The 23907-nt window shown below is 54.3% G+C and overlaps 2 protein-coding genes across 2 annotated transcripts; both read left to right on the forward strand.

The window, feature by feature from the left end:
- Positions 1 to 478: 478 nt before the first annotated feature.
- On the forward strand, positions 479 to 12030 carry BAIAP2L2 (BAR/IMD domain containing adaptor protein 2 like 2; the record flags this gene model as incomplete). The annotated part of the gene is made up of 14 exons (XM_082492871.1): positions 479 to 517; positions 1489 to 1564; positions 1865 to 1951; positions 3076 to 3137; positions 3701 to 3772; positions 4391 to 4507; positions 4914 to 5060; positions 5534 to 5686; positions 5944 to 6073; positions 6858 to 7083; positions 8015 to 8086; positions 8427 to 8607; positions 10474 to 10514; positions 11344 to 12030. The coding sequence occupies 14 exons, from the start codon at positions 479 to 481 to the stop codon at positions 11417 to 11419; spliced, it is 1479 nt and encodes a 492-aa protein (XP_082348997.1). The 3' UTR covers positions 11420 to 12030.
- A 5457-nt stretch (positions 12031 to 17487) lies between these two features.
- On the forward strand, positions 17488 to 22548 carry SLC16A8 (solute carrier family 16 member 8; the record flags this gene model as incomplete). The annotated part of the gene is made up of 4 exons (XM_082498557.1): positions 17488 to 17716; positions 18214 to 18357; positions 18922 to 19785; positions 22154 to 22548. 4 exons carry the CDS (start codon positions 17488 to 17490, stop codon positions 22546 to 22548), a joined length of 1632 nt encoding a protein of 543 aa, XP_082354683.1.
- Between the last annotated feature and the right edge of the window lie 1359 nt (positions 22549 to 23907).

Consider the following 23907-nt stretch of genomic DNA (forward strand, 5'->3'; position numbering starts at 1 on the left):
CTCCTGACTCTGGTGCCTGTGCGCGAGAGACCTGAAGATGCTCTGCTAGCACAGCAAGGTGGAGCGAACCACCTCTGAGCGGTGGCAGTGACCGAGGCAGCGAGCCATAAGGCAGTTACTCTGGCAGGTGGCTGGCTCCGCAGGTGTCAGGGCAGGTGGAGCTGGGTACAGAGCCCGCAATCAATAATTAAAGGAGGTGGTCACATGCCCTTGCTGGCTGTCACAGGATTCCTCTCTTCCCAGAGTCCGGTTACTTCCAGAGATCAAGTTCCAGCCTCCTGGCTGGTGAATTATTAAACTCCAGCAGTGCTCCGTTCCCTTTGTACCACGTCTGTGTCTTCCTGCTGTCCTACCTTGCCAGCGACGGGCTCTTTCCATCCAGTCGGCTCTGCAGTAGCAGAGTCCTCCGGGCTGGTATAGCACCTTGTGCTCTCCTTTGCTCCTTGCTTCTTCATAGAAGAGGGAAAAAGCTCTGGAGATGGACCTGTCCTACAGATCCACCATCTCCATCTATAAGGTAAGTGCCGACGCCAGAGGCTGCTACTGTCAGCATAGGGGATATGTGTGGGTGGGAGGAGAGCTGTTTTCTGCCAAAGGCTCCCTCGAAGGGTGGACAGCCGAGGGCTGGATCTGTCCCCGGGCTGAACTGCAGCAGCTTCTGTGGGCTCTGGGCTGTGTTTGAGAGCAGACCGCTGGCAGGAGGGGGAGGGTGGTGTGGTACCCAAGGCAGATCCGTGAAGGAGCTGGGGAACCAGGGTGGTTTGGATATGGGGCATGTTTATGAAGGGTGACATGCCTTGGTTGCCGGTAGGAAGACGGAGCTCAGTCAGCTGTTTTCCCCTTTGCTGGAAAGAGCAGTCTGATCTCACGATGCTTCCCTACGCACATCGGTGCTGCACCAAGGTGGGGAGGGCTGGGAGAAGGGGGTTATTCTACCCTCTGGTCTGCTCTGCTGCCGGCAATAAACACCTTTGATGCATAGAGCAGGTGAGAGCTGAGAGGCTGTCTGAAGCAATCCATCCTTCTCTAAGGTGCCGAGTCTGGCAGCGCATCACATGCTGGCCAGGAAAAAGTTGTGTTTGTGCCTGGATAATAAGTGGTGGCCCTCCAACAGGCCCAGGAATGAGGGAAAAGTCTGCTCAGATCCCCTTGCAGTTACTCCCCCATTTGCAGCGAGTGCGGGACCTCGGGAGAAAGCCATTTTCAGGTCACCATTTGGCTCTCCAGGAAGCTACCTTGCCCTCTGCCATTGCTCCTCTCCCAGCTGGATGGAGAGGATTCAGGGCAGCTGAAGGTTGCAGCTACCTCTGATGCAGGGAGCTGACTTTGCGCTCAGCTGTACGTCACTGCAGCCATCCAGTGTCATGGCTGGGGGAGCTCTCTGTGTCCCTGCTGCACCCAGCCGAACCGCAGTGGGAGGGCATTGACCTGCTGAGGTCTCTGGGACATGGGGAAGACAGGCGTTAACGTGCTTCTGCCTGGCCACAGAGTATTCTGGAGCAGTTCAACCCTGCGCTGGAGAACCTGGTGTACCTGGGAAACAACTACCTGCGTGCCTTCCACGGTGAGTGGGGTACTGCATGGCCCGGGCTCCAGACTGTGCTGTCACATCTGTCCTGGGCACCTGCTGTGCTGTCACCCAGGACAAGGCTGCTGGTCCCCTCCTCTGACTTGTCCTGAGCTTCTCTTTGGCACTCTTCTACTCCAGTACCCACTACTCTTATTAGGCACAGATGAGGAGAAACTGGGTGCCCTTGCCTATAGGCGAGGCACCAGGGGGTGGCTGTCCTGTGTGCTGCTTGCTGGGGCTGGTGATGGTGGGAAGGCAGGCCAGATCCTTACCTCCCCTCTCCTCTCCTCACAGCATTATCCAAAGCGGCTGAAGTGTATTTTAAGGCAATCGAGAAGATTGGGGAGCAAGCGCTGCAGAGCTCCACCTCACATGTGCTGGGTAAGGCTCTTCTGCTTGCCATCATCCTCTGTCCTGTGATGAGCCACAGCTACGTTTATTTGGCCTTCCCCCTTAGCTCGTTCCTTTCTAGGTATTGGGGGAAGGAAGACAGCTCCTCTAAATGGTGTCTTACAGTGCCTGGCCCTGTCCAGGCAGTAAGAGTCAAATTTATTGTGTATCCTTGAATAACCCCAAGGCCCAGCACTCTCCCCTGTAACTTTCTGAGATCAACAACTGAGCGCAGCTCCTGGGATGGACCTCCAGCAATGGACCTTTCATGGAAACCAGTCCTTGCTGAGGCATTCTGCCCTGAGAGTTGAAGTTTTCATCTTGGAGGAACCATTTTGCTCCTCCTTGCAGGTGTGAGGGAAAAGCTGGAGAGCATGGACTGACAACAGCTGATGAGGTGTTGTCCTCCTGCGCCTGCAGCCAGCTGAAATGGCACCTCAGAGCTGAGGGGCTTACACTCAGCAACGCAAATAATTCTGCAGCCTAATGATAGTGGCTGAAAGTATGTTCAGGGAGCTGCTCTGATACTTAGCATTTTAGTAAAAATCTTCCAGCAGACGTGTCCCTTCTGCAGAGTCCTACCATCATCTGCACCACCCAGCTCACTCTTCTGCTCCCTGTCGTCAGTCTCTTCCCTTCATGGTTTCATACTACCAACACCAGTGAAGCGGGACTGCACACAGCATCGGCAGTGAGTGCTGTAGCTTCTTTCCTGTAGGACAGCCAGAACCACGCACCGTAGCTGAGGTGCCATTGGGGATGGAAATGGGCCTCGTAGGGGCAGCAGCAGAGTGGAAACCCAGCACCCGGAGCCCATGGCAGAGCCGAAGCTGCCTGCTGGCACCTGGGGCTGTAGCGGAGCGCTGGTCTGGCAGCTTCGTGGACTGGAGCAATCCCGTGTTGGCAGTGCCTGGGGAGTGATGGTGGAGCTGAGACCTGGGGAGAAAGGCTACCAGCCTCTCTCAGGGTGCACAGAGCAGTGCGTTGCGATATCTGTTGGACTTTCAACACCCATATATCATCAGCCTGAGTTGTATTCTACTGGTCTGCCTCCTCGGGCGCACGCAGAAATGGCCGTGGAATTTTTCTACCCTCTCCTGTCTTTTTCCCTGAAGGTGAAATTCTGATGCAGATGTCCAACACGCAGAGACTCTTGAGCTCTGATCTGGAAGTTGTGGTGAGTGGTTTTCCTGGGGGCTGGTGCAGGTGGGGGAAAAAGGGACTTCCTTAACCACAGCGTGCTGGCATTTTGCCCGATTTGCCCCATCTCCTGCCTCCCTGCTACCCCTGCTGCGTGTGACAGAGGCCTGTTACCGAGCTGGCATGCCCAGAGCCTGGCTGTTGTTCAATGTTTGGTGCCGTTGGTGGACTGCCATCACCCCTCTACAAGCGTGGTGGCAGCTGTGCAGTAGACTGAGCAATGCCTGGCTCTGAAGATGCAGTCAGGCCATCCTCTCTTTCCCCGGGTGGCAGTGGTGGGGCAGGAGTGAAGGGGTCGCTAACCCTTCCAGATACTGCTGTTTGTGCCTATGCTGAAGCTCAGGGGTTAATGGTCAGGTGGGTGCTGAGTGCCCACCCTCAGGCTGCAGGGCTACTCTGTGGTAGTCCTAATGTGCCCATTTCTGGCTGCTGTATGTGGTCCAGGTGGCAAAGGAGTCACTAGCTCTGTGGGTTTTGTGAGCCACCCCTTCACCCTGTATGGTGAAGGGATGAGGGTGATGGCTCCTTTGCTTCTTCCAGGCTCAGACCTTCCACATGGACCTGCTGCAGCACATGGAGAAGAACACCAAAATGGACGTGCAGTTCATCAGCGTGAGTGATGAACCCCCTTCTCCTCCTCAGCCCTCCTCGTTTCCCTCTGCCCTCCACCCAAGGGCTTTTGCTTGAGCACTTGAGGTGGTTCCTCGACTTTCCTCAGCAGGAATTAGGGGGGGCTTATCTTCTTCTCCCATTATGGGCCAAACCCCCAGTAGTTTGGCTGATGATGGAGGACTAAAGAGGGCAGACAGCTGTTCTCCTTTGTGCAGTGGGATTTGCTGAATGCTTCAACGGGGCTGAGAGAATTGGCATCCCCAAAGCAGAATTCCCAGCTTCCCTGAACCACAGCCTCTGAATAGGTGTGGGTCCTGTGCTGTTGTGGCCCAGCTGGCCATGCTGGTGGGTAGTGTCACGGAGGGAGACAGAACTGGGGGCTTGCTGCCAATGCAGGGGGAGCTGGGCACCAGTTCTTGCTCCTGAGATCCTGAGACTCGGCACTCTGGGGTCTTTAAAAATGAAGAGAAAGGTAAAGAAAGACTTTTTATAAGAGGTCCAAGTGAAGCCTGATTTCAGAGGGACTCAGATGCTCAACCACCCATCAGAGCAGGACCCTTGCTGCATCAGTGTCGTTTGGTCTCCGGTTCCTCACCCAGCCTGGTTTGTCCCTGGCAGGAAAGCCAGAAGCAGTATGAGCTGGAGTACCAGCGCAGAGCCACCAACCTGGATAAGTGCATGGCAGACCTGTGGAGAATGGAGAGGGCCCGTGATAAAAATGTCCGGGAGATGAAGGTGAGCCATGACTGCAGGAAGGGGAGTTGGAAAAAGAACTGGATGATTTCTCTGGAGTCAGGGCTGGTTTCTAAGCAACCTCGTCCTTCCTTAAAAGCCAAGGGGTTGGCCCCAACGTTCAAAAGGCAGCAGGCTTATCTGGAAAGGAGGCAACTCTTTTTCTACAGGGTACTGCTGACCTGTGGTACTCAGTCCTGCCAAGCCCTTTCCTCATTTAGCAACCCTCAGTGTGCAAGGACTTAATCCCTGGCACTCTGCTCTAGCTCGTCTGTGCTGCTCCAGCACTTTGAGTGGAATAGGAAGCTGGTAGACATGATGACCTGTTTCAACCCTTCCCTTGCCGTATGTGAGCCCACTTGGATGGATTTATGCTGATCCCTTCCTCCCTCTTTCCCCTGTGGCCCAGGAGAATGTGATGCGACTGCGCTCGGAGATGCAGGCATTTGTCTCTGAGAGCCAGAGGGAGGCTGAGCTGGAGGAGAAACGCCGTTACCGCTTCCTGGCTGAAAAGCACCAGATGCTCTACAACACTCTCCTCCAGTTTTACAGCAGGGTACGGCCCTGGCAGGCCAGAGAGCGGAGCTGAGGGAGCACCAGCATGGCTGGAGGAGGACCACGCAGGCAGGAGGGAGCCAGGGCTGAGCCACTCCTTGGGTGAAGGCAGCATCTGTGCATGGACTGGGCGGGAACTCTATTTTCTTTCTTGCTGTGGAGTCCAGTCTGACTACTGGGCTGGGAGAGCATGGCCAGGGGTGAGGATGGTGCTGACATGGTGTTAGTTGGGTGCGTGGGCGACGGGAGATGGAAGGGTGATGTAGGAGTTTATGGTAGGGTCATTGGGACCATGGTGTCTCTGCTGGAGGGTGCCATCCTAGAAATTCACTCCCGTGGGGCTCTGTTTAGCCATTCCCACAAACATAATTGTGGGAGGACCTGGTCTCTAATTGAATGTACGTGGCAGCCCTCGGCTCCCTCTGTAGCTGTTCTGCCCTGTCCATCACCCCTACTTTTTCTCTCTCTCTCCAGGCACGGGGCATGATCCAGACCAAGGCACCGCAGTGGAAGGAGCAGCTGGAGGCCAGCCGCAACCCCTCAAACAGCCACTCACAGGGTCTTCTTGCGGCCTCCCACAGCCAGGGGTATCCGTCAGGCCGGCTCACCCCCACCCACCTTGAGATGGTGAGGAGCCCATGGAGAGCCTCTGCCTTGGCGGTGGTGCAGCTGCAGCTTCCCCTTTCAGGCTGCAGACCAAGGGTTGTTCTTGGCTGACTGTGGTATTTGCTGTGTCCCTTCCTGGCCAAGATGAAGGGAAGCATGTGTATGGCCGCAATGGGGTAACGCGCTGGGTTTGGCTTTCTGAGAGGGACTGGGTATCTCTCAGAGCATGTCCCACTTGATGCAGCCCCTGTGGATTCAGCCTCCTTTCCTTCCAACAGCCCCAGAGATCCCTTGTTTCTCCCATGACTGGGAGTAGATCCAGCGTCTTCTCTCCGGAGCCTCCAGAAATGAGACTGTCTCCTCAATCAGATTCCCCCAGGCGGCCTCTGCGGCGGACACCATCAGCAAGTATGACTCATGTCTGGGAGAAACACTGGGGAGAGACACAGTGGTTGGGCCTCTCTGGGATCAGGGTTGGGTTTGGGGAGGGACCACAGCTCTATCAGACCACCAGTCTTCAGCCACATCCCTGGGCATGGTGAGAGGACAGTGTGTTTGGGGGCTGGGGAGGGCAAGGCTGAATGAAGCAGGTTGAGAAGGTTGAGTTCAGTCTTCAGAGAAGGGTCCACCCAGGACAAGGCCAGGTTTCCTGGCTGGCTGTGTGAGGAGGGGAACCCAAGGGTGTGCAATTTTCAAGGCTTGAACCATGAGGGCTGGTTCTTACTGGAGTTCCCATTTTGGTAATGCACCTTCCCTTGTGCTACCTGATTAAATATTAACCTGCCCCACAAAACCTACAAAAAGAGCCAATTACCTCATGTCTCACTTGCTTTTTCTTCCTGAAAGTGTTAAAAAAAAAAAAAAAAGGAAAAAGGCCCAAATTTTCAGTTGCTCTGGCAGGGTTGGGAAGAGGGACATCAGCCAGACATTTAGCAGGCAGTGCCTGTGCCCTAGACATCTGGCCAAAGAGGACACAGTGCAAAGCAAGTGGTTTCAGCTTGAGCTGATTTTCTCCTGCAAGAGGAATGTTTTACCCTTTCCCATGCTATGCCCTGCTCTCTGCCTGCAGAGAAAGGCCATCTACTCCTCTAGGATAAGTACTTGACTGGGGAAGTGAGGGTCCCTTCGAGGCAGCATAGGTCTTGCAGAGGATGCCGGACTCCAGCCAGACCCCTCTGATGCCTCTCTGCAGGTTTGCTCCCTACCGGCCGTACCTCCCGTTCAGGTTCCTTTGGTGAGGCCAGCAGTGGCAGCGAAGGCAGGAGGAGGACCGGCATGGCGAGAGTGCAGGCTATCGTGCCCCACATGACGGGTGCCAACCGGACCCTTCTACGGTTTGACCCCGGGGATGTCATCACGGTGCTGATGCCGGACGCGCAGAATGGCTGGCTGTATGGCAAGTTGGAGGGCTCATCAGTGTACGTAAATTAGCCTGGTGCAGGCTTGTCAGGTCTGGAGCTGGGAGGCTTAAGCCCAAAACTGTGTCCCTCCTTCCCTCCTGGTGTGGCCTGGGCAACTGTGTCTCACCCACCATCTGGGTGGGACATTGCCACGTCATGGGCTGTGCCTAGCACAGGGATTCTCCAAGCCAAGGAGATGCAGTGGGACAGGGTGAGCGGGGATGAACTGCCTGAGAAGGCTCCAGGGGCTTTGGGTGGAAGAGCCAGGGATGCAGTGACCCCCTCCCAGCTTGTGTGACTGAGTGACTCCTGTCATGGGACCCAGCTCAGGGCTGTGAACTGCTGGAGTTACCTGAGAGGCCCAGCGTTTCTCAGCTCACGCTGCAACTGCTGCCGCACCCTCCAGCACAGACAGGGCATGGAAACTGCTGCACCCAGCGCTTACTGAATTACTCCTCATGGTGCTGCCGGCCAACACCTGTTTGCAAAGCAAACGTGGCATCCCTGCACCATGCTCTGGAGGGAAGCTCACGCTCAGATGCAAGATGAGCAAGAGCAGTGCCTTTCTTCTGGGGGAGATTTCTGGGGTGGAGCTGCTTTGCCCTGAGGAGAAGGGATTTCCACAGCTTCCTTGTACAGTGGCCTTGGCCATCATGCTCAGTCAGAGCGTCTCTTCCTGGATTGCATAAGTGTTACTCCCCGGAGCAGGAATTTTGCACCGCCTCTGAGATAAGCGAGTCCTGCTCCAAGCTCAAGGACTGTCTTGCAATAACCCCATGCTCCACCTGGGGGTGAAAGATGTACAGAAACCCTGTCACACGAGGTAGCCGCAGCAGCGGCTTAGTTGATGTATGGGATGGGTGTAGATGAGGAGTGCTTGGCAGCTGGATCTGAATAGCCACAAACCATGGTTGCCTGGACCTCATTTGTCTCTGCTTCTGTGCTTTAGATGCGGCTGGTTCCCCGAAGCTTATGTCAAGCCTCTGGAGGAAGTGAGGGAGATGGAGGAGCCAGCCACCAGGTAACAGGAGAGCAATCAGCCAGGCAGGAGCTGGAATGGCTACTTGTAGGTAGCTGACACCAGTGGGGTGCCTGTTTGGGGTGTGCCCTGTGGAGAGCTGCAGTGCTCCCGTGCTGAAGCATCTGCTGAGAGCCTTGCTGCGCCCTGAGATCTCTCAGGCTTACTCTAGATGGCTCCCCTAACATGTGCGGTATCTTCTCAAAGGCGCTTGTGACTGGGCCAGTCCAAGCCATGTGTATTTTCTCCAGAGGCATCCCAGAGATACATGTTGTGGATAGCACCTGTGATGCCCCCTGTTCCTTGCTCTTTGACTCTCACCCCGCTGTCTTCTCTTGTTCAGGTCCTTCCCACTGCGAAGCAGTCACAGTATGGATGACATCCTGGACCGTCCCAGCACTCCTTCCTCTAGCAATTACTGGCCTGCTGCTGCCCAGCCCAGTTTGCCAAACCCACCTCCCCTCTCGATGGGTGTCAGCAGTCACCAGAGTGCGGTGGCCACTCCGGTCAGTTCTGGCTCCAAGGTGAGTGCAGGAGGAGTGACTGGTGTGTGTGGGTGTGTGGAGTGGGCCATGTCTGACTTTCATCCTCCAAGGCACACCTTTTCTCCATTGGCCTTCTGAGAAAGAAATACACCTTCCAGATGTTGGTGTGTGATCTCTTTCCTTCCTGACCTAAGGGGTCTTGTTAGCACTGGCCTTTCTCACCCAGTCTGTTCCCATGCCACCGTGTCCTGGTGGACCTTGCCAGTTGGCCTTGTATGTGCAGATCTGCAGTTCCTGGCTTTCCTCCCTCAAGGGACTGCTTTTCTGCCAGTGCCCTTGTGATTTCTCTCTCTTTTTGCTCACCAGGGGCCCTTCAGTTCAGTTCTTTTCTCCATGACCTCTCAGCCTGATTTCTGGTGGCTCCAGGGCAGCGCCTCTTTCTGCTAATAGTAGGACCAAGGAGTGATCAGGCTGGCCTGGGAGTGGGTGACCAGCTAACAGAGATGCCATCCTTCTTCTCTCTTCAAAGAATGGAAGGGAGTTTCATTGGGCTCCTCTTCTAAAATCAAGCAAGGGTTGGGTTGAAGTCACAGCTGGGGTACGGGAAAAGCTAGGGGCAAAGGCTGAGGGCGCAGCCATTTTGGAGAGCCTTACAAGTTGTGTCCAACCCATGGCTTATGGATAGCGTACTAAGAAGGAAATCCTCCACTTATCACTGCTTCCAGCTGTGGGGAATTGACTGGTGAGGACAAAGTTAAAGTTGGGGACAGTTAAAGGAGAGGACCTGGGAGAGGGAAAAATGGTGCTGCCCATGGGGCATCACTTGCTCAGTCTCACAGGAGGCTGGGAAACCTCATCTCTGGCTACTGGTTCCAGGCCAGTAAGAGGTTGCAAGCAACAGATGGCTCAAAGGACTGAAAAATGCATAATTTAATTAATCTTTTTTACCTTCATGTCCTGCTCTGTGTTTTCGGGGAGCCTCAGGCTGCACAACACAGAGGGGAACAGGCTCTGCAGCCAAACCCTGCCTCTGGGTCACTGGTTTCAGTCTGGTCCCAGGGCTAGGGTGTAGAGATAGACCTGGGTTTGAGCAATTGAAGTGCCTGGACCATTTGGAGTACCATGGCAGAGCGATTGAGCCTCATCAGAAGTTTGGAAGGACTCAGCCTTGCTCTAAATTTCTGCCCAAGACATCCTCCAGTTGAGCCAGGAGCAAATGTATGTGTGTTTGCCTTCCCACCTGTAATACAGACAGCCACTTGTGGCTTTCTTGCCTGCCATCAGCTACAGAAACTGACATACTTTAGCAGGCCAGTTGTCACTGATCCTTCACCATTTACTGGCCAAGAATAAGGGCAACAGGGCCTAGGTCCATCTTTCTCCATCAGGTTGGTCCACATTTAAGCAGTATGTGGTGTAGGGTAGGTAGCTACAGCTCTCGAGTTCCCTGTGGATGCAGGAAACGTGAGGGCACTGATGATGAACTCTTTGCCAGAATGTGTGGGCAACATGAGGGGGGCATCTCTGGCTGTGCTGGCAGGGTGCAACGTAGCTCAGAATGTCACTGTTTGCTGTGCTCTTCAGACATGACATTTTGGGGATTTGAGGCATCTCCTTTCTTCCCCAAGACAAAGGGAGGTGTCCTGGGGCAATACGGAACCTGTGGTGTAGGGACAACCCCCACCACAGAAAACAGGGTGTTATCTGTAGTGGTGGATTTGTGAGATTATGCGAAGTTTGAATGAATAAAGAGTCAGAGCTCCATTAATAGGACTTGGGCTCCTAACTCACTTAAGTGTTTTGTGGAATCTTCCTCCATGTGTGCAGTGTTTCCTGCCCCACTTTTGTCTCACCATTCCCCTCCCCATCCCGGATCGCTCACTGCTGCCTTTCTTTTCACTGCAGAAATCAGGAGTATTTGAGCAGCCCCCTGAACTCTTCCCACGGTGAGTGAGGTGTGCAGCTGCGGTCTGGAATCATCAGGCGGGGGGGGGACATTATTACAATACTATTATTATTTAATCTATTGGATTATCAAATGTGGGAGGAACAGGGAATGCAAAAGTCTGGAGGAAAGTAATGCACAACCCACCTTCCAGGGCAATAGAGGGGTCCACCAGAGGTGGGCCATTCTGGCTGACTGGGAAGGCTCTCTCCTACCTCTGGTAATACCAGGTACAGCCTGAGCACCCTGAGCAGATGGCCAGACCTGCATGCTCTTTCTAATCCATCTTGGAAGAGCCCCAGTAGCAGCTTGCAGCCTGAGCATGGAGCTACATGATTTTTGCAGCTCTGCCTGCTTGGAAAGAGCAGAGGTGTAAGGGACATGGTTTTTAGCTTTGATGAGTCAGGTCTGTGGAGATGAGACTTGCCATAAATCCGTTTTCCTTCCCTCTGCAGCTGGGTTGGTGTCTCCATGTTTCTGGCATGGTGCTGCGGCCTCTTTCTGCTCCTTGACTCCTTGCTTGGAGGTCAGGAGCCACAAGTGTAGAGTGCTAACACAAGGGACAGCTTTATGCTAGTGCCCCTTCTTCATCCCATGGAAGAGGGAGGGTGAGAAGCCTTGAGGAGAGCCCAAGGGGCACCACAAGGGAACCTGCAGTAGCGTGTGTTAAGGAGGGAGAAAACATACTCAGCAGCCAGCTTTACCATGCTTTCCTCCTTGGCATGGCAGTGGCTCTCCGGCAGGACTAAGTAGTCTTTGCTTGGTCAGCAGGACCCCTGCATGGTCTTTGCAGATTTCGTGATGGTTGCCTGTTTCCTTTCCCTTTCCAGAGGTACCAACCCCTTTGCCACAGTCAAGCTGCGTCCCACGGTCACCAACGACCGCTCAGCACCCATCATCCGATGAAGCAGGGCTGCAGATGGAAGAGAATTTCAGCAGGGAAGGGGGAGGCATACAAGCGATGGGCTGCGACCCCCTAGCTGGGCAGAGACCTCGTGTTACCACTCATGGAGTGACCCCTCATTTCCTCTCCCTTCCCTCCGGGACACAGGGACCCATCTCGCCTGGCTGTCTGGTGTTCTTTAGCCAGCAGCGGACCCCTGCTGCTCTTTTTGGGTATCCCCCTGTTCCCCTCCTCGTGTGATGTGACTGTACCTGAGTGGGAGAAGTCTGCTGTTACTGGTGCTGGTGGCCTGAGAGAGGGGATGCTGTTGGTCTGGGAGGTGGAGGGATGGATGGGTAAGATCATCTGTGGCATGGGGCAGCACTAGCAGGATGAGGAAGGCGAAGCTTTGCTAGCCCGGCTGTGGCCAGAGAAGGACACTCGCCGAACATCTCTTTGCTACCGAAAAATGAACCCCGAAGGGAAGAGGCCACAAGAAGATGTCCAGCGATGTGGTCTGGCTGACGGGGTCTGCAGCGTGCAGCTCTCTGCTTTCGGCCCCTTTGGCAACTGTGTCTGTTGGAAGCAGCATCTGCCCCTTCTTGTCCCCAGGGCAGCCCCTTCCCTTGCTGGGCAGCCCTGGGGCAAGGCAGAGGCAGGCGACAGTGCCCAGTGCCGCTGCCCTGCTCCTTCGCCTATTGTCCTGTGACAAAGATTTGGGTTATTTTTTTTTTTTTTTTAAATAAAATGGAGAGCACTGCTTCTGTAGCTGTCCCAGCGGTTGGGACATTGCGTTGGTCAGAGGATGCAGAGGCGTGGGGTCCCCATCAGCACTGGGGCCATGATGGCTGCCTACGTTGAACACTGCCGTGCAGTGGCTCCGGCTAAGGGCAACCTCCAGCAGAGGGGCCCAGGGGAGACATGGAGGGCACCAGGAGGGCTGCACGACCCCACCGCCAGCCACCCCCGGCTCCCTCCAGCTGTCCTGCCACTGGAGGGCAGCAAGCCCCAACTTCACAGCTGCCATGCGTGGGCAAGCCTTGCCCTGGGAGGACAAGGCCTGGTGGCCATCTTCTCCTCACCCAGGCTGTAAGCCCCAGGGGCGCCCCAGGGCTGCTGGGTGTCGGGCGTAACGATTCCCCCCAGGGGGTCCTGTGGGTGCCCCACCAGCCTGTCCCCACCATTGGGGGCCAAAGGGAGAGGCGGCGAGGGAGGGAGCGTGAGCAAGGGCCAGGGCTTTAGCCGATTAGCCTTATTAATAGAAATTAAACCCCAGCTGCGAGCGCTGCAAAGCCCCCGCAGCCCCCCCTCGCCCTGCCACCGTGGAAGGCACAGCAGTGAGGGCTGAGGGGCTCTGGGGGTTTAGAGCCTGGGCCTTTCACTCCCCCCTTCCCCAAAATCCCACCTGGGGCCAGCCCCAGCCCCAGCCTCCTCCCTGGGTGTAAAAAGGGTTCCCCCATGTGTAGCCGGAGACTGGCTTGTCCCTGGTGCCCACCAGACACCCTCCTGGGTGGCAGCTGCTGAGGGGGTTCATTTTGGTGGGGAAGGGGTGTTAGTTTGCTGCCAGGGGTGGGCTGGATCCTGCCCTTCAGGCCACAAACAGCAGCGATGCCTCGGCTGGTCCACCTTGTCTTTGCTCTCTGCTGGGCACATGCCCTGCAGGACCATGTCAGCGCTTCTTCATCCTCATGCCTGGCGGCTGAGGAGGTGGTGGTGGTGGGGGCTTTGAAAGCAGCCCCTTTCCTCCATTTTACCCCTTACTGAAGTGTGGGCCTGTGCCCTCGTCCTGCACTGCCCCCCTCCCTGGTACCCACCCTCCATCCCTGGCACCCACCCTCCATCCCCAGCACCCCCTTCCATCACCCCCTCCGAATCTGCTCCTGCCAGCCTGCCCTGGTCTAGAGGGAAAGGCGAGGAGCCCCATGGCAGCAGGATTACTGGGGGATTCGGGCCGCGGCAGGCAGCCACCTCCTCCCCATTGGCTGGAAAAGCCTCTTAAAAGTGGAGAAGTGCTTTCTGCTCGCTCAGCACCCGCCGGTCTCTGCCGGCCTGAAACCATAAGCGGCTGCTGACCCACATCCACGCTGGGAGCGCCGCAGGGCACTACCTGCACCCCCGGCAGGTAAGGGGGTCCCCTCTCACGGGGAATCCCCCTGGGTTGGCCACAGGTGGCTTTGCTGAGCAGCATTGGAGCCAGAGGAAAGCAGACTGAGAGGGTATTAGCTCTCTAGAGAGGACATAGTTGCCCCAAAGGAAGGAGCAGGGCACAAGAGAGCACTCGACAGGTGCTGGATTTCTGCAGGCATCGCCCCGTGTCCGGCTGACGGCGTGCCCACCATGGAGCAAAGAGCCAGCGGGACCATCTAACCGGGCACCCTCATCATCAGAGCTGGGAAGTGCCAGCCAGAGGGAGAGGGGAGCGCTGCGGACAGGTGCCCTCGGAGGCTCAGCCCGTGCTTGGGAGGTCGTCACTTTGTTGCACAGGTCAGTGGCGCGGAGGGATGCTTGCATCCTGGCACTGGCTGCCAATGGAACATCTCACCCAAGGGCTGCACTTGTTTATTTCTTTAACAAATGCTTTCCCAGGGTGACGTCTGTGAGGTGGGGGGGCTGGTGGCCTGAATTGTGGCCCTTGCGTTTGATAAACAGACCCCCACCCACACCCCCATCCGTATTGTGCGGAGGCATGAGGAGCCATCCTAGCATTTGTGTAGACCTTCCTGGACACAGCTTGCCTGGCACAGCAGGGCTTTGCTGGGAATTGTCCAGCACCGACTGCTCTGTGTGCATCCAGGGGCTGGCAGCCACGGCTGAACCTGCTGTGGCCTTCGCCCTCCCCACCTGGGCTTGTGACTTCTGGTGTCAGTGCAAATCTTCTCCTGGCACCCACCTGCAGCTAGCTCTGCAGCAGAGCCTGCTCTAGCCCACCTGCTTGTGATGCACGGGGAAGGGCAGGTGCCTATGCTGATGAGCTTTTAGGTGCATGTGAACTTACCAATGGTATTTTTACCCGTGGATAAAGCTTCTTAACTGAGGAGAAAATAATAGCAAGCTGTAGAGTGTGCAAAGGCAGGTGCAGGATACATGATGTGACCACTGTGTGCAGCCGTCAGCAGAAGAGCCAGGCGTATGCGCCACGGTGTTAGGAGCAAGGCAGCTCTGAAACGCCTGGCCCAGAGTGGGTATAAATCTCCAGCAGAGTTATGCTATAGCATATTGGCTTTGGAGGCATCTCCACAGGTGAACTCTTCTGGTGCACCTCATCTTTTTCAGCCAACATCTAGCTGCAAACAGGTAAAAGCCCCTTCACGCCTTGCTGTACAGTTGTGTAGCACTGAGCAAGTGGCTCCTGCAGAGGTACCCATCCAGCTCCAAACACAAACAGTACTGACAGATACTTGTCTAATGTGCTCTTAAAAATCAGATGCTGTTGACTCATCATTGACAGGCGATGCTACAGAAATCTCTGAAGAGCATGCCACAGATGGATAAATATTTTCTTGCTAGGAAGCTGGGAGAAAAAAAAAAAAAGATGAAATGCAATAGTTTGATTGATTCATTTGATTTGTGGTGCAGGACGAGATCAAGAAGGGTGAGGCTGGGAGAGGGGCTTGGATAAAAAGGCTTAGGGTGTATTTAGTGTCAGTCGCTCCTATTTGAGGCAGCTATGTGCAGCAGATGGTGCAGTGGTGAAACACCAGCACTGATCAAGAAATCGTTGCGCTTTTGCAGCAGGTCACCTTTTGTACAGCTGTACCTACCTTGTTAGTCCGGTGGAGCTGGGAGATGGAGCAGCAGACAGGTAATGGCAGAAGCTGAGTGAGACTGTTCAGTCTGGCTGTCCTGGTGCTAGTGATCCAGATAACACCAGAAAGGATGTGAGGGGGAAGGTGTGGGTGCCTGGAGAGTGTATAATTAATCTTTTCTTCCTTGCAATGATTCTTTGCCTTGAAAATGTCTTTATAGCACCCTATTCTCAGTTCATATCTCTGTCCCCTGCCACAGTCCCTGAGTCCTGGGCTAGGGAGGAGAGTCTGGAGTAGCCTGCGCCGTCCCCGTGGTTCGGCCCAAGAGCTATCAAGGTATGGCCATCCAGAAGAAGAGCTGCCCCAATTCACACTCAGAGACAGGTCCTGCTCCCTTTTTTCATGGCTGATGGGGTCCTGAAAGTTTGGGGATCTCTGCTGCAGGGACCTGTGGTGGTGGCAGATGCCTGGGTACTGCTATGAACAAACCCTCAAATATTTTCAGGGGCAAGGTTTCCCCAGGGAGGGGAAAGAGGCAGACCACTGTGGGTGGCTGGTGACTCCGATTCCACCCTTCCTAGGTGGTGCTAAGGTACCTGACTAAAACCAACTGGTCAAGACCATTTTGTGCCTCCTTATATTGATGCACTGTGGGTGCACGTGTCGTGTCCTTTGTGGGGGGGTCCAGAACTGGCCTAGCTGTCTTGTCTTGCAAGCCCCTCCTCTAGCATCCCCTAAACTATGGTTTCAGACCCCTCTCAGAGCACTTCCCTGTTTCCAGCCTTGGCTCTGCATGCTGAACCTCCTGCAAAATGAGAAAGACCAGTCACTTGCTTTTTCTGCAAGATTCAGGGGTGTCACAAGGTAGGACCACCTCTTGCCAAGCAAGGGTCCTTTACCTGGCCTCTGCCCCAGCCTGTGACATCCATGCTTTTGCTTATAGGATTTGCACTTGTTCAACCTGCAGAGCAACGGCAGGGCCATGGGAATCAGGGCAAGTCCCCCCTGTTGCTTAGAGGACACAAAGAAGGGGGGCTGCCTTGAGCAATACATCCAGATCCACAGCTCTGAGGTGCTAGCTCTGTGTCTGCCATCCATAGGAGTGTCCTTGTCCCTCAGTGGTCTCCAGTCAGCATGTGACTGCTCACATTTCTCATGATTGCCAGTGCAAGGGATGGGGACATTAATGCCATCTTGTAGTCCTTCAGCCAAGGGAGATGGGAGGAGACAGGACTCATGTTAGGGGTGTAATGCCAGCAGGATGGTGATAGGGCAAACCAGAAGCAGCAAAACCCAGGTCAGGCACGGAGAAAGCCGGACCGCTTTCTAGCACCTGTCTGATGCTACTTAGGAGCATCTATGATCAAAGGCCAGTGATGTTTTTGCATACAGGTGTTAAAATAAGCCTGGCTGACCAAGAAACTGAGGCCAACAGTGCTGGAAGGTGTATGGCAGAGCCCTGGTGCCGAGGGGAGATATGAGAAAAACATACCCACAGCAGCCAACTGGAGCAAAATTCTTGGGCAGCTTAACAGCCCCGAGAGCGACTCACAAGACATCCCCTCTAATTCCTTCCTTCTCTCCCCCTTAGGCTTTGTTCTGGCCACTCCATGTAGGTACAGAGCCCTAATCTCTCTGGCATGCAAATAACCACCGCCACCGGTTTGCCCATGCTCTCCCCCTTCACCCATTTCCCAAATCTGACCACTTACGGCAGGGAAGGGAGGGCAAGGGAGAAGGCTGTGCACAGAGGCTTCCCAGAAGAAAGCACAGCAGGACCTCCTGTGCCTCACTGCTGGAGGCATCTGTAGCAAGGCAGGTCCTGAAAAGCTCCCAGCTGGAGCAGATCAGGAGGGGAGAGGCTCAAAGGAAGATCTTGGGAACTGATCGGGGTTCACATTGCTGGCTCTCACCTTGCATCAGCCTGCAGGCAAGGCTAGATATGGAGCAAGTGGGGTGCTGCAGATCCTGATGCTCCACCACATCAGATGCAGCTCTCCAGTCTCAGCTGGGAGCTGTGACCCTGCTTGGCTGTGTCTGACCAGGGGTTATGGAGCTGTGGGCTTCCCTGAGCTCAGGGGGACCTTCCTCCCTCTGCCCAGCTGTGGCTTGATCTTGCACCCTAAAGCAATCCTGCCTTACCTGGCAGGATGAAGGTGATGAGAGATGATGTGGTCCCCCAGTGAGGCTCCTGGAACTTGGAGGTGGTGGGTGTAGAGAGAAACCTTGTAGTAAATGTTTTACTGCTGTGCTCTTCTCTTCTTGCACTGCCTAGAGATTTTTTTTCTCTCTCTCTCTGTTGCCCTACCTCCTCCTGGTCTGCCTTTCCCCTCCCAGGCTAGACGATGGGGAGAGCTGACCCAGAGGAAGGGCAGCTCCCAGCTCCTGTGAAGCCCCCAGATGGTGGCTGGGGCTGGATTGTGCTCTTTGGCTGCTTTGTGATCACTGGCTTCTCCTATGCCTTCCCGAAAGCCGTCAGTGTCTACTTCAAGGAGCTCATGAAAGATTTCCACGTGGGCTACAGTGACACAGCCTGGATCTCCTCCATCATGCTGGCCATGCTCTATGGAACAGGTGATGCTTGGATATGCTTCCCCCTCCCTAACTTGTGCCTTCCCTGCCCTGCTACGGGCCCAGACCATGTCCCCATGGGCTCTCCTCACACTCACGGGTCCCGTCATGAACCAACATGCAAAATACAATTGTCCCACCGCCTCTCTTTTAGGAGTGTGCTGCATTTCATGCCCCTGTTTCCTCTGCCCTAGGAGACCTCAGGAGTCACCCCATCTGCTTCTCAGACAATTAACAGGGGGTTTGCTCCCACTGCTGAAGTGCTTTCCCTGTCACACTGAGCCCTTCTTGTTCCCAGGGCATGGGGAAAAACAAAGGTCTCCACACGGTAGTCTCTCTCCCTTGGCTGGGCCCAAGGGCTGTGTATCTAAGCAGCCAAGCAGTGATCTCCATCATTAGTGTTTCATCTTCCCCTGGTTCCCTACTTGTGCAGGCTGCACCTTCCCATTTGTCCTATCTCCTTCTAAGTCTTCCACTGTGTCTCTTTTGATTCCTCCCAGGACCAGTATGCAGCATCATGGTGAACCAGTTTGGCTGCCGGCCCGTGATGCTCATCGGTGGGCTGCTAGCTTCCGCTGGGATGATCCTGGCATCTTTTACCACCAATATCATTGAGCTTTATCTGACAGCTGGCGTGCTGACAGGTGAGATTCCCAGGAGCTGGGAGGGACAGACTTGCCTGTGGAAGAACCAAGACTATGTTGTATCTCCCCTTAGCATTGATATTTCTAGCATCAGGTTTCCCCTCACCTATTTGCACCTGCTCACAAGAAGCATCTAGTCCTGAACGTTGCACTTGTGGGAAATGCATCTACTGCATCTGAACAGACAGGGCCTGTGGTTGAGGGGAGAGTGACAGAAGAAATGCAAGTGATGCCCAGTAATCATGGCAGCTGGGATGGCATCCGTATATAGCGATAGGGGAGGGGAGGGAAGCAAAGTTCCTCTTTAAGGCACAGGTCCTGTCTAAACATGGCCACAGCTACCTAATTCAAATACAGTTCAGGTAGACAGGCTGTTTTAGCCCATCTTCTCTGGGGGTAACCCACCAATGTGAAGGAGCAGAGACTTGTGAGGAACACAAGTTCTTGAATCCCATCATGGGACTTCAGGACTTGGATAGTCTGAGGGGATTTTTCAGCTTGTTGCAAACCATGTCTCATGTTCTTGCACCCCCTGTCTCCCTCCCGGCTTTCACCCTCACATAGGTCTGGGTATGGCATTGAACTTCCAGCCCTCACTGATCATGCTGGGCACCTACTTTGACAAGCGTCGTCCTCTTGCCAATGGACTGGCTGCTGCTGGGAGTCCTGTCTTCCTTTCCTCCCTCTCTCCACTGGGGCAAGTGCTGCTGGAGAAATTTGGTTGGCGAGGAGGGTTCCTTATCATGGGGGGCCTTCTGCTTAACTGCTGCACTTGTGGGGCAGTCATGAGACCCCTGGATATGGGCATGAAGCGAAAGACGGAGAAGGCTCAGGACAAATACGAAGCCAAAGAGATGCTGCCCATAGGAGGGAAATCAGAGGAGGGAATCAGTGCCACTGAGGGAACCAAGAAAGCCACGAAAACCAAGAAGAAGCCCAAGAAAGGAAAGAAGCTTCTGGATTTTAGTATCTTTTCCAACCGAGGGTTTATCATTTACACAATTTCAAAGTTCATCCTGGTGTTGGGTCTCTTCGTGCCCCCAATATTGCTGGTCAACTACGCCAAGGACACAGGTGTACCAGACACAGAGGCTGCATTCTTGCTCTCCATCATTGGTTTCATAGACATCTTTGCCCGCCCAGCCTGTGGCATGGTGGCAGGGTTGAAGTGGGTCCGCCCTCATGTAGCATACCTGTTCAGCTTCGCTATGCTTTTCAATGGCTTGACAGACATCTGCAGTGCCAGGGCTAGCAATTACACAGGGCTGGTCATCTTCTGTGTCTTTTTTGGCATCTCTTACGGCATGGTGGGGGCACTGCAGTTCGAGGTGCTGATGGCCATCGTTGGCTCCCAGAAGTTCTCCAGCGCCATCGGGCTGGTCCTACTTATCGAGGCTTTTGCTGTGCTCATCGGTCCACCTTCTGCAGGTAGGTCTCTTGCTGCAAAACACAAGTGATTTGTTTGGCTGCCATTCCATGGTATTGCAGGTATTGGGCATGGGCATGGTACTTGAAGAAAGACTCTATTTCTCAACTTCAAATTTCCCCTGGAAGCCGAGATTTGAGGTGAGAGCTCCCAATCTCACTCCATGCACCATAACGCTGAATCTGAGCAGAGGCAGAAAATGGCAAGTGATACTTCTCTCTCTGCTTTGGTCAGAGACCTGAGCAATGGTGGGTGTACAGAGCTATCCAGTGGCATGATTTCCACTGTCCCTCAATCCTGATCAGGGGCAATTCCCTCTCATTCTGGGATCCAGGTTTCTGCCTTCACTGCGAACATTGCATAGAATCACATAATGGGTAGGGTCAGGCACCTGCTGCAGGCAAACCTTTGAGAGTCTTTGGTAGGTAAAGACAAGGATCTTTCAAGTTCTTCTTGGTGTCCGTGGCCTTTTGACTGCTGCTGTGAATAATGACCTGAGTTTGTGTTGATTCCAACTCCAAGGCACAGGCATTTTGGTGTCAATCAATTCAAAACAGGTTGTGGAGACACCTGAGGCATTGGTCGTTACTTTTTTTTAAAGAGGATGAAGCCACTCACAGCTTCTCAACCAGTCTAGTCTAGGCCACAGTCCCTGGTAAGGTTCACGCCCCACAAACAGCCCATAAATAGGCTGTTGAATGGGGAGAGACCCTTCACCAAAGAGGCTGATGTAGGTTCCTGTTAACTGTCTGATCTGGTCTGAGAAAGCTAAATCATGCTAAAGGATCACTTCCAAATGAAGTGCAGTTTCCTGTATGTGTGATTTGTGAGGAAGGGGCCGGGACAGACCATGGGCAAATCCCCAGGCAGGCACCACTCCGTTGCTTCCTATGTTCCCTTTCTTCAGCTGCAACACGTGGGCTAAAGCCCATCAGTGAAGACCTCTGTGGGAATGAGCTTTTTCCCAGCATGTACCCCCAGCTCATAGTGAAACCTGCCCTCAGCAACTCCACTCAGCTCTCATGTAAAAATTGGTGGCCAAGAGAAGACCCTCTTGATGCTAACAATAATTCATGTCCCATCTTACAACCTGTTGGGCAGTCGCCAGTCCCAGGCCAGGGAGAGTCAAGAAATATGTGTCTTAGAGGCAGCTACAGAGAGATCATGAGGGGAGAGGGGGATTTAACAGCTCCTTGGGACAAGGCACACCAGTGGCTGGTGATGGGGGACACCCCTTAGCCCCCCCTGCTTGGTTCAGCTGTGCCTTGGTATCATGCACACACACAATGGGACACAGACGGTGCAGGGTCACTGAAGAATGGTGGTGGTGGTGAGCCAAGTTGTGGTTCCCACCTTCCCCCTGGTATGGGAAGCTTGAGTGTGTTGGCAAACCCCAGGGCTCGGAGTCAGTGGAGCAGCACTTGGCTGGAAGAAGGGAGTGGAACAAAGTGGCTTTGTTTGGTGTAATCCTCCTGAGCTGCTTCCCATTCCGTGGGGCTGAGGGGGTTTGGCACAGGATAAGCTGCACACATACACACACACACGCGCGCGCGTGCGTGCACACGGGCTCCTTGCCCACCATCCAGCTTGGGTGAACAGGGGCACATTCAACCAGAGAGGAATTCGCCACGTGCCTCCTATGACTTCTCAGGGAGGCACCCCAGCGTGCCCTGGGGCTGGTTTCAGACCATGCACCATAGCGCAGTAAGGGCTGGGGGGTGATATATGCAGTCAGGAGCACTCAGGACCGGGATGAAGCCTCTAGTCACCACGGCCTGGTCCTATACTCAGTGGGTGCCATCCTGACCATAACAGGATGGCTTCTCAGGCTCCCCAGTACTGAGGGCTGGGAACTGTCCCTCCAGCTCCAGTGCATTCAGAAGATGCATTGAGAACATCTCTTTGGCAGATAAATCATCAGGTGTGGGCCAGCCAAAGGGATTTCTTTGCCAAAGAGATGTTTCTTCTCCCCCCTCTGAATGTTCTCCTGTCATGATAGCTTAAGAAATAGTAATGCCTTCTCAAATTTTATTTCTTTTCTGAGACTGGACAAGCCAAGTCCCCAGAAGCTTATCTCACCTTGGCAAGAAGAAAATGGCCCACTACAATGTAAGACCATAACATCAGCGTGTTGCAATTATTTAACCTTGTCCAAACAAGGGAAAACACCAAACCTACACTCTTACAGTACTTTCCCTGGTGGTACAGTGTGGCTTTTGCCGAGAGTGATTTTTAGATATTCGGTCTTCTTGCTCTTTCCTTGAGAAATGGGTCCTCAGCCAAATACAGGTGCTGCCCATCTATGCTGGGCTGTCCATGCAGGAGTGCGTAGGCTGAAGCTAACTGTCTCATTCCTTCTCCAACCACCAGGCCGCTTGGTCGATGCTCTCAAGAACTACGAGGTGATCTTCTACCTGGCAGGCTCAGAGGTGGTGCTCTCTGCTGTCTTCCTGGCCGTGGCCACCTACTGCTGCCTGAACCGAGGGAAAAAGAAGGAGCCTCCCCTGGAGAAGAATCCCTCCGCAGGTGGTGGGAGTGACACTGAGGAAGCAGAGTCCGATGTGCAGGAAACTGAGGAGCACAGCAGCGACAACCACCAGCCAACCCACAGCACCGACAACGCTGTGGTGGCGGCCAGTGAGGAGGCCAACCACGTGGCAGAAGAGCAGAGTGGGGAGGGAGGCGGGTGTCCCGAGGGGGACGGGGAGGTGTTGGCACGAGATGGCTGCAACGCTGACCAGACGGTGGAGAGGGACAGTTTTTAGCCAGGGCAGAGGAATGGGGATGTATAAAACTGGCCATGTTTGCATGCACCTCAGCGTGGGATGGTAAGTGGGATATGGGGTGGAGAAAGTTGAGACAAAAGCAGATGTAAGAAGTAAGAGGGAAAGATATAAGAATAGCTGGTCCTTATGTACATATGTCCACATACCTACCCAGTGACATGTCTACTTGCATCCTGCACCCATGCTGGTACAACACAGGCTCAGAGAAGCCCAAACACCAAAAAGAAAAAAAATAATAATCTTCTTTCCTCACTTCCAAACCAGCCCTGGAGAAAGTCTTTTGAAGAGGCTGCCAAGGACTCTCCTTTTCCTTCTGCATTGTCACCATACAGAACAGAAACAATTAGAGACTCTTTGTAATCAGATCTGGTACGCTTTGGTGTGGTGTCATTGTTTCCTCAGCCCCACTTCCACGGTCGGGATAGCACCAGGTTAGCTGGCAGTACGCTTAGGAGCTGGTGTAATTCCTAACTATTATCCAGACCACCTCCAGCTGCAGCCAGCATGGGGGGAAGACGCTGCGTTCCCTGCAATACCTCCCTTGGGCACTGCCAAACCGGTGGGACACCGGCTCCAACCACCTCTGTCTGGAGCATCTTTTGTGGGTGGTAAAACCAGGGCAGTGACATATGATGCTGCTTTTCCAAGTAGGGAAGCGCTGGGTTAGGGGCCGCCGCTGAGGTGCCAGAAGAAGACATCTGAGAAACACTAATGCCATTAGGCGAGCAGCCACACGAAGGAGCCTCGCCGACAGGAATAGCAGCAATCCAGCTTTATCTAGGCTGAAGTGAGTCCTGTTGACGTGTGAAGGGAACAACCTGGCCCCTTTGGGGGTGGGGCTTTCAATGCAGGTGAATAACTGCATCCCCAGTGATTACCCACTCGGCGGGAATGGCACCGGACACGTGTGTGTGTTCTGTTTAAATAGAGAAAACCCCCTTACGTAAAGGAATCAAAGGTAAGGCAGAAGGACAAGCCGCAGCCCCCGGGTGCCACTAACGAGGGTGTTGGAGCACGTGGTAAGGCAGGCATGACCCTCCTCATCCCTGCTGCAGGGGTGGATTTCTAGATTCAGAGAGGACAACCTTCCCTGGCATGCTTAAACCACTCCTAATCTGCTTTAGGACTGGATCTTTTATAAACACACACACACACACACACACCCCAGGCCAAAGCCCTTTCTTCCGGTTTCCCGAACTGCTTCACCTCAGAGGCCCTGGGGGAACCTGTGACTATAGCGAGGGATCAAAAAGTAGGCAGAGGGCCACAGGGAAGGCAGCTCCTGGGATCATCAAAATAGGCATTTCATTCCAGACTAGGCTGAGTACAAGTTCACAG

This window comes from Vanellus vanellus (assembly GCF_965231255.1).
Source record: "Vanellus vanellus genome assembly, chromosome: 1".
Classification (NCBI taxonomy): Eukaryota; Metazoa; Chordata; class Aves; order Charadriiformes; family Charadriidae; genus Vanellus; species Vanellus vanellus.